Source organism: Hevea brasiliensis, chromosome 11, assembly GCF_030052815.1.
Source record: "Hevea brasiliensis isolate MT/VB/25A 57/8 chromosome 11, ASM3005281v1, whole genome shotgun sequence".
Classification (NCBI taxonomy): domain Eukaryota; kingdom Viridiplantae; phylum Streptophyta; class Magnoliopsida; order Malpighiales; family Euphorbiaceae; genus Hevea; species Hevea brasiliensis.
The window spans coordinates 75,830,006-75,840,708 of NC_079503.1; the positions used below are offsets into that span (position 1 = coordinate 75,830,006).

At 30.7% G+C, this 10,703-nt stretch overlaps 1 protein-coding gene across 1 annotated transcript; it reads right to left on the bottom strand.

Annotated features, from left to right (window-relative positions):
- Positions 1–5,053: 5,053 nt before the first annotated feature.
- Positions 5,054–8,948, bottom strand: LOC110642660 (uncharacterized). Its single transcript, XM_021794768.2, has 4 exons — positions 8,478–8,948; positions 7,346–7,468; positions 5,422–5,541; positions 5,054–5,283 (listed from the first exon to the last, which is right to left on the bottom strand). The coding sequence occupies exons 1-4, from the start codon at positions 8,512–8,514 to the stop codon at positions 5,219–5,221; spliced, it is 345 nt and encodes a 114-aa protein (XP_021650460.2). The 5' UTR covers positions 8,515–8,948; the 3' UTR covers positions 5,054–5,218.
- Positions 8,949–10,703: the final 1,755 nt, after the last annotated feature.

Genomic DNA, 10,703 nt, shown 5'->3' on the forward strand with positions numbered 1-10,703 from the left:
CAAAACAAGATCCCTTTCAGGCTAGTAGTGACATATATAAGCAATATAGGATATAAACATAAAATCCAAGTTGCCGACCCCTATATATAGGTCTTGGTAAAAGTCAATTTGATTGGATCTTGTTGGATTCTCATTATTATGGCCTAGGTGGACCACACAAGGTTTGGTGCCTAGTGAAGCAGAAGGGCGAATTTTCATTGGTGTCATCAACCTCAAGAGAATCACAAGCCACTGTACACAAACGTTTCTCTGTCCATGTCCTCACTACTGCTTTTGCCATATGTTACTGCCTCATTTTCAACAAAAATGGCACAAAGTTGCCGTCACCCAAGAAAGTCCATATCTTCCTAGCTCTCAATCTACATGCCGAAGTTTATCGAGGTTTACTTAGCTGATTTTTGCAAGCCGTTGCTCAAATTTGTAGTTTGTTACACTTTCGGCATTATCTTCACTTTATTAACATAAAATTTATCAATTTTAAAAAATATTATATAAAAATCTCTTATACTAGAATTTTAAAGTATCTTTAATTAGTCTAATATGTGTAATATCACTCTATAAAATAAAAATAAATTTTAAAAAAAAAATAAGCGCCACATATAAGATATATTTAGTGCATTTCACCCAAAAAATTCAGCTTTCAAATTAAAAAAAGAAAAAACCATTTATATTTACCTTAAGTTTTTGCTCCCAAAAAATGTATTTTCAGATTTCCTCTTGTCCCAGATATCCGTGGATCAAATTCGAGGTTGCACCTACACCTTGGGTGAAAAATTACTTCATTGTATTTGACATTGTCAACTGAGTTTCGATAGGAGAGTAGAATAGAAGAAAGAGAGATCTCTTTTAGCATTGATAAGTATTTAACAAATGAGTAATGAGGGATTTTAGAGAGATAAAGAGAACGTGAGAGAGAGAAAGAGAGATTGAGGAGAGAGGGTAATATGAATTTCGTATGTCACTTTTTTTTTATTTTTTTTATTTTATAACATAATATTGTCACGTATTAAATTAGTTTAAAATATATTAGGATTATGGTACAAGTAGGGGTGAGTATTATTTGATTTGAACCGAATAAATTAAACCGAATCACCTTAATTTGATAATTTAATTTGGTTTTTAAGGTAATTTGATTCGATTCGGTTTTACATTTTAAAATTTTCGATTATTTCAATTTGGTTCGATTTTAGAGAGAAAAAATCAGTTAAACAGAACCAAACTAAATTACTTTATTGATTTTTAAATTAATTTATTTTTATTAGAAATTTATGAATTATATATGTATAAATTGTTTAATTTCATTGATTAATGGTTATTAGGTTCAAACTAAGGTCAAAATCAAATCAAATAACTTGAAAATCAAGTCTAAATTTAAAAATCCATCTAAAGCTCAAAAACCAATTGGTTCAAACAAAACCGAACCGAAATAGAGCAGTTCAGTTTGGTTCCATTTTTCATTTATTTCAGTTCGGTTTGATTTCTAAAATATAGTATTTGGTTAATTCGGTTTTAATAATTCGGTTTGCTTTGAACTGAATACTCAATCTTAGGTACGAGAAATTTTATATAATATTTTTAAGTTAAGAAATTTTATAGTAGCAAAATGAAGATGGGATCAAAGTGTAACAAATTCTAAAATTGAGAAACTACAGGTTAAAAATTAACCAGTTTACTTAGATTATGTTGTTCTTGTGATGATAGCTTTGCGATTTTCGATACAAATTTTGGATGTAATAAATTATATGGGTATATAATAGAGAGCAGTGCCTCTTATGGCTGCTTATAGTTCCACTTCGTCCAGCTTCTCTTTTGTGTGTGTTTAATTAATTATTTTTGCATAAGAGTGATGTTTTAGGGACCAAGTAGAGGTTAGAATCATGTTAATTGAATGTCAACAAACAATGCAATGGGTGCCATTTTCACTCTACCTTTGAGAAATTATGCTAATTTACAGGTTCAAGATATGGTTCTTTATATATCTTTTATAAAACTAATTTATTGAGATGTTTGATATAACTTGTAAAAATTAATTTATAAGTATGTTTATCGTTAAAATTGTTAAAAAAATATTATAATAAAATACATAGTGAAATTTTAAAATTAAATAAGAATAATATAATAAAATATTTAATCAAATTAACTTATAATCATTTTTTCAAATCATCAAAATGAAATTTTGGACTTTTATTAATTTTTTTTTTACTTATAAGTTTAAAAATTATTATTATCATAGTCATTTTTATCTGGTGCATTTAGATTTTGCACAATGATTAATAAAATGATTAAATAACCTCATTTTTTTATAAAAATATACTAATAATTGACTAAATTACCTTTGATCACAACCAAAAATTTATATAAATATTTATTATATATTTAGTAGAGATTAAGGGTAAAATTGAAAAAAAAAAATAGTTAATACTCTTTGATTTTAAATGCGACAAAAAATTTTAGACAAAAAAACCTAAATGTGATAGATAAAAATAAATGAAAGATTATAAAATAAATAAATTAAATTAATTTTACAATATATAAGTTGATTTAATCGGCCTATAAGTTAATAAGGCACAGAGGATAAAACAATAAATTAATACGATAAAAGATTAAGATAAAAGAATAAGAAATTGATAAAATTAAATAAGACCAAAAGAGTTATGAATAAGAATCAAAGTTTTTCTTTTATTTTTATAAAGAATCTAAGTTTTTTAATTAAATAAAAAATAAGAAAATTTTGGTTGTAGGTGACCATAATAGTTCTCATGCAGTAGCAGGGCAGACAGTGGCTATATAACATAAATGTAACACTAGTATTAGGTATAGCAAGCTGTAAACACATGCACATTCATAACTAACTAATAAATTCATGTGTTTATTGGCCTTTTCTTTTTTCCCTGGAAGCCATAGAAATCATCTAGAGGACTCATTTTGGTAGATGGGGTCAGTTTCTGAATCATTCCTTCAACTACCAAAAAAGTGAAATAAAAAGGAAAGGCAAAAGCTAATATCTAGTCTGACTTAATTTAATAGTAAAAAATATATTACTCATAAAATAAGTTTCAAGTCTAGTCCTCACTCTCTCAATCTTCTGTTGAAAAAGCTAATACCTAAAAAGAAGAAGAAGAAGAAAAGGTTGAAAAGGTTGGCCATTAATCTTAAATAATAAGTTTAATGCTGTGTTCAGTACTTAAAAAGCACATCATTGACTGCTAGTTATTTTAAGTTAAATTAACTTTAATTATGATCAACTTCCTCCAATGCAAATGATTAGGGTAACCCCATCTGCCTTTAATACAATTAATTGCATTGTTAATGTCTTTGCATTACAAATTAATGGTGCCTAAATTCTCCCTTTTATTCCGGATGGGGTTTAGGTTTGAAAAGTGATTAGCATAATCCTTCTATGGTCTGTTTGGTATTGTTGTTGAAACTGTTGTTGAAAAAATTATTTTTTTAAATATACTAATTAAAGAGTGTTAAAAAATAATTAAAAATTAAATTTGATCAGTTTTAGTCATAAGAACACTAAAATAACAAAACAGCTTTTTCCAAACTGTTTTTCTCCATAGCATCTAAAATTGTATTTTTATTCAGAAAAATAATTTCAAGCTCTGAAACTCAATACCAAACAGGGCCTATGTTTTATTTAATTTATGACCTTTATATATAGAGGGTGGAAAGCATCATTTCTATTCATTGGAAGCTTTCTTGCATGTCTAGTTCCGAAGAGACAAAAGCTTATTAGTGTGTTCCACTCTTAAATCTTTTTTATTTTCTCTTATGGGGTAATGCAATCTCTAGTAATCTTAAGAAAAATTGTTAAAAAAACTCGATTTTGTTTTTATCTGAGTAGTTCCTCACGTGCCTACCTGCATCTTTGCGGCGATATAGCACTCCTTTACCCCTTCTAGATAGGGTTCTTAGGGCGGTCAAACCGCTTAACTAAGCTCGGTTAGCTTCCATTACCATGACTGACTTAAGTAATAAAGAAGTTGTCAAACCAACTCACCCATGTTTTTGTTATTATTCCTATCTGCATGAGAATTCACAGCAGCATGCCCCACACTAGCTTTTATTAAAACACACGCACCATTGACACCAACCATAGGCATAATCAATGTGAAATGCAGGTGAAATTTTATGTTCATAGACAACCTAATTTCTGTGGTCTAATTACTCATAAGAATACGAATCAAAGTAACACAATCTCCCTTGCAAGATGTAATTCAAGAAGATTTGTTTATAACTTTTGTAGCTGTGTCAATTCATTTGGATTATGAAGGGCACAATTCATAGTTTAGACCATGAATCCCCCAGCTGTTGATGGGTTTAAGCTTGTAATGTCTCTGTTCAAGAAACATAACCAAGGTCAATTACTCAATTAGACAAGAATTCTCAATCATGGTGTAGGATTAACGGCTGAAGATTTATGATCATGTTGTTGAACCTTAAACATGGTTTACAAATGCAAGCCACCTCATTTTATAATAATATTTCAAAATCAACATGAGAATAAAAATGTAAAGATCACAAACTAATATTATTTCTTGAATATTAGCAAAATATTTATTGTTATATTCGTTATCATGAACATATTCTTTTTAATCATACACAATCTTTTTTAATGGTAATTACACTGCAAAGATAATGCACAGACAAAACGATTAGTAAACCATGAAAATGATGCAGGAAAACAACATACTCACAACTTCTAGTATTATTTAGCAGCATTTGAACAGAATTTTTGTTAGTAATGAATCGGGTGCTTTTAGCTACAATCATATCAACTGAAGAATGACATTTGATTCACAATTGATGGAGTAGGAGAGTTGAGAATTGGTAACGGTTTCATCAATACATACAGCATTACTAAATTCTTTATGTCTACACTTCTCTCTTTCTAATTTAACACAAATAGTAAGTGCAGTATATAGGATTGAAACAACAGAGATTTCACTGACAAGAACTGCTATTGTATTACATATTCCTTTGGAAAACTGTCATGCACTGACTGAAAAAGCACCACCAGTATGCAGAAATAGCTATTTAATTGTTTGAGTCACAATGTCACAAGTCACAATAGTAGGCTGACATTTTGAATGTTACATGAATGATGGCCCATACAAATTTCAATTGGAAGACATTTCAGAAGTAAAATGAAAATGAGACAATTTTTACAAGATATACCGTAAATGGAGCATTGCGTTCATTTGCCCCATTTTCAATTATCTTTAATCAAATTTTTTGGCTCACTCAAGACATAATTTGGAAGTTCATACTTTGCACCTGCAGAAATTTAATATACAAGATGAATGAATTCTGAGGCATAAAGTTTCTATTTAAACAAAGTAATATATGCAGTCATGCACATACACATATGCAGAAGAAAGATGAGGCAGAGAAAGGAGGAAACATATTTGGCACCTCTCTCATCATAGCAGATTGTCAAGTCTTCACTCTGAATAATCACACCAGCACTGTCCACAATTGCTTGTGCAAGAGTTAAATCAGCTTCAGCAGCAGCATGAAGTGCGTCCCATATCTCTGATAGCAGAAAACATCCTCAGGCATGTTAGTTATTCCCACTCATCCCATTGAATTGTTCCTTAAATAAAAATAAAAATAAAACAAAGCATCCATACCAATAATCACAGAATATGAAAAGGTCTGACAAGCAAACTAAAGGTACTGGCTTTATAATTTCTTTGAAGAATGTAATGCAGATTATTAACCCAGAGAATAACTTAAAGTAAAATAACAAGTAAATAATAGTACGCTACATTAGCTAGGAGTCCCATGAATCTGTGCACTAGTAAACCTTAATAAAGAGATCTCAAACATCAAAACTTCAGCAAATTCATCAACCAGCAGATTTTGCAACTCCAGGCATGTTTCGGTTAATCACTGACGTCTAATTTCAACAAGTCTATTCCATAGAGAAAGCTAAAGCCAATTAAGATATCAAAGAGAAGAGAACAATTAACAACTGGAAGCATGATGATAGCAACATCAACACTAATATAGACAAATGGATGGAATTGAAATGGATGCGAGTATAAGCACATAAGAAAAGCTGGACTTCGGCCAAAAATAGTATAACTGGCCAAACAAATAACAAAACCAGGAAATGAAAGTAAATATCCGAAGTTCTGTATCAAATGTCTTTGTCTGGCAGATTGGTAATTTCTAAACAAGTATTTAAAGCACATGTTCTTCGATGACAATGGCCATAAATGTGACTCTCACCATAGCTATAACTGTGAAAGACAACTAAATTTGGACAAATAATGGCATTGACCATAATACAAACATCTACCAGCATCCCAGTAAGACCATCAAGCTACAAAAAAGCTTGCAGAGAACTATTTGCTCCTACAATATCTAAAAGCTCACACGCTTTATTAACCGTTTCTACTCTACCACTCCACTACCTGTTGCTGTTGGAACTTTCTGATGTAAAATCCCACTCGTATCCATGTACTAGAAGAAAAGACAAAGTAAAGTGTCAATAGTTGCCCTAACAAACAATTCCAACAAATAAATCAAAAGTGTTGCATATTTTTAGCCCCAGAAGCATCCCAATTGCATTGCTAACCAAAGTGGGCTGCTTTTCAACCTTTCTTGTATGTTATTATGTATCTATTGTAAGGGCTATTGTTGCGAACTGCTTGCCACATTATCATAGTAATATAATGCATCAACTATGATCTAGGATGACTGTTATAAAGTGTATGCAGGACAAATAAATCGAAACAAATCATTTAGAAGATCAATGAAATTCACAATTCAGGAAATGAAGTCTGAGAAATAATAAAGTGAAAAAAAAAATGGACACTACTTAAATCCTGCTTTTAGGGAAAAACAAAAATGCCACCAGGAAGAATTGTTACTCCTAACATTGCAGTATAGAAGACAAAATACACTCTTTTCTCCAACACTTTGTTCTGTCAAGTCTTGTAGAATGGTTTCTCCTCCTCATGCTATATTTGCTACATCGTGGTCGCTTTTGCTCCTCATTACTAACTCTATTTAAATTTAAGTACTATATAAAATCACAGACAAAAAAAGGCTACCCTGTGTATTGTGGTCACACTGGATCACTGCATGCTTAGTTCATACTTGGATTTGCATGTGCATAGTGCAAGTACTTCTGCACCTTGTTTTATGATATGTGGGGTGAGGAAACAAGATCAGAACTTCAGGTTCATGGACAGATGAATCAGAATATGTCAATCAAGGTCGGCAACTAGATTAGAAAATGTAGATTTCACCTGACTGCATGAACAAGAAAGAAACATTTCACCAGCACTTATTGTTGATAGGTTAACTGGTTTAAGAGTTTCAATACCTTTCTGCCCACCATAATGAGGAGCAGTATCCCAAAACTCCTCACGCATCTGCAGTAGTTGTGTCCTTGTGATTGGCTCAGAATGCTTCCATGGTTTTGGCTTCCGGATTTTCTTTTTACGCTCTGCAGGGATAGATAAGCCACAAATAATTTCATTAAAGCCAACTAGGTTTCAGCTGTGAGTAAACTCCACGAGTTAATGTACACCATTAAGTGAAAAAACACCAAGGCAGGCCATAAGCAATGTGAAAAAAACTGAAAAAATAAAATAAAATAAAATCTGATGCATGATACAAACATAAGCATACTACGGGGTATATGGGCATTACAGATTGCAATGCAATAAACTTTTTAAATGGACTCATTCTAATTAATTCATTAACTTGCATTGTCCATCTCCTGCCAGCCTAAATTGATTTCTAACTGTGCATTTTATGCGTTTTGACAGCATGTCATTCATTTCAAGTATATTGTAATGGGTGTTGCTTTATTTTCTGCAGTTGCACACTGAAGAACTACCACTATGCAGGTCTGATAACTCAAAAAGGTTACGAGTCACGCTCAATTTTATAAATTGTTAAATTCAGAAAAAGCGAACTAATTCAGAAAAAGCGAACTAAGGCATCAGGCATTTCACAGATTCATCTCTTTTCTACAAATTTTCCAAGGCAGTGAAAATCAATGAATGCAATCATAAATTCATAATCACAATCACAAAAGTTCCAACTGTCAGGAGCTGGTCTCAATTTAATCATCAAGCTAAAAGAGCAGTGGCGAATACTGCACGCAGATTCATTGAAAAAAATTATAAATAAATAAATAAATATATATATATATATATATATATATATATATATATATATATATATATATATATATATATATATATATATTATGAAATCATTAAAATGCAATCATCTATTAATCACCATAGAATCTGAGAATCATTATCGGCAATCAACACTAAATCTGCCCATTAGCATAGACAAAGAAAGAAATATCAGAGGTTGCAAATATCAAGAAGCTCCATTTCAACGCATCTAATCGATTGAAACACTAAACACAATAAGAACTCGATCAAAGAACAGGATAACCAAAGGAACCAATTAAGGAATCAATGCAAAAACTTTACCATCTCCATTGGCCAGTGAGGATCCAGAGCATCCCATTTTACAAGAGAAGAAACAGAGTTTTGAAAGTGGTAGATAGATTGGATGAACAAAAAGAAACAATTTAAATAAATAAAAAAAAAAGGTAGATAGCAGTGATGTAATGGCTGCTGGGCAGTTTGTATTGTGGGTGCTTTTCAACTTTCTTTATCGTAAAATAAAAGGTGGCGTTCTCTGGCTGCTTGGACCCACTGAAGGTAGAAGCAGAGTGGTACTTGGGATCTCCACTAGGCACCTTCTGTGAATAAGAGAGTGAGAGTCCACTTTCAGGTCTTTGTCATCTATTCTCTCCCTTTGTGAAGCTGTCCACTTTGGGGTAGAAGGCGGGGGTCCATCAGTATCACCATCACCTTATCCTTCAGTTTCCTTTTACTCTTTTTTCCGCGTGACACCATGATTCACTACTTCAAGAAGCTAGGCGACGGACGGAGGCAGGGGCAGCACTGGCTACCTGAGATTCCTAAACATTTAATATTTTTTTTATTACTGCCCATCAAATTTTGATGGACAAGGAATCTCTGTACCTTAAAAGCTTTTAATGGTTTACTCAAAATTTTATAAATAATTTTTAAATTTTTTACTTCTTTATCGAAAGAATGATACAAAACACATTGAAAACAAAAATTCAAATTTTTATAAATTTCCCTTTACCCCTTTTCTCCTTTAGTAAATCCACAATCACCCAATTTTAAAAAGGATTAGATAAATATTAAAGGAAATTTAACACAGCTCCTTCATCATTTTTATTAATTTAAAATTTTAATAACTTTTTTTCCATAATCTTATTCCTATTATTAGACTCTCTCTTGCTAAAATTTCTTGAATTACAAAAAAGTTTTTCTTTTCATAATATTTAAAGTTATAAGCGTGTTATTTATTTTATTTAATTTATAATTTTAATTGAATTAAGTTACTTTAAAAAAATTAAATTTGAGGCTATATTCTTAAAATTTATTAAAAATATCTCATCACCTTAAAGTTTTAAAATGTTAGATCTCATCCTTCAACTTTTTAATTTTTAAAAACTGAAATTAAGAATGAATGTGCAAAAAGGAGAAAGTGACGGGTAAAGAATATCTGACATGGAAAAAAAAAATCACCGGTAGAAAACTCCTTTATTACTGTATTCTCTCTCCTAGGATTTATTACTGTATTCTCTCTTCTAGGATTTATAAACTCCATTTTCCAAATGGAAAATGCTTGGTATACATTAAAAAAAAAAATCTTATAAAAATTGTAAAAATGAAATGAAATATCCATTTTACCCTTAAATCATTTAGTCTCCAAATTACCGGTGATTCATTGACCTAGAGGTTAATGATGAGTTAGACTTGAAAGAAATTTCAGGTTCGAGCCTATTGACCTGGAGTCTTATAGCTTGTTATCTGACTCCCGTGATTTCTAAGCTATTGTAGAGCCCGGGGGTGATTAGATACACCTCTTGATGACCCAAAAAATAAAAACCTCCAAATTAATTTGGTTTTCCACTAAAATTATTTCTTTTTAAAATCCAATCAATCATAATCCTCCTTTTTTTTTTTACCAATCAGCTATCACTAATCTTTTAACCAAGCATGTCTTACCAAATTTTTAACCAATCAATAGCTCTCATTAACATCTCAACTAATTATAGCCCCCCAAAAATTCAATCAATCGTGTCTAACCATACCAAAAATTCAACAAATTACAATTGATTTATACGATGTGTTAGAATCGAACCAAATCAGATTAGTCAAATCGATTTAATTGAGAACTAGGCAAGTAGCTAGTTTAGTTCAAGCTTTAATCCCTTTAAAGAGCAAACTGGAGTTGACCCATTTGAACCAGGCAAGCAACCAATAAGCCAATTAAATCATAAATCAAGTAATTATGATCAATTAGATTAATTAATCAAATAACTATTAATAATTAGATCAATTAATCAAGTAACTATTAATCAACTAGATCAAAAATTAAGTAACTATACTCAATTATAACATAATTAATTGGATAAATTAATCAAGTAACTATTAACAATTAGATCAATTAATCAATTAGATGTTAGCAAGTAACTATGATCAATTAGATCATAATAAAGTACTATTGAGTATTTTATTAACTAATCAAATAGATCATAAATTAAGTACTATAATCAATTAGATCATAATTAAATACAATCGGATATTTTATCAATTAATTAAGTAGATCAT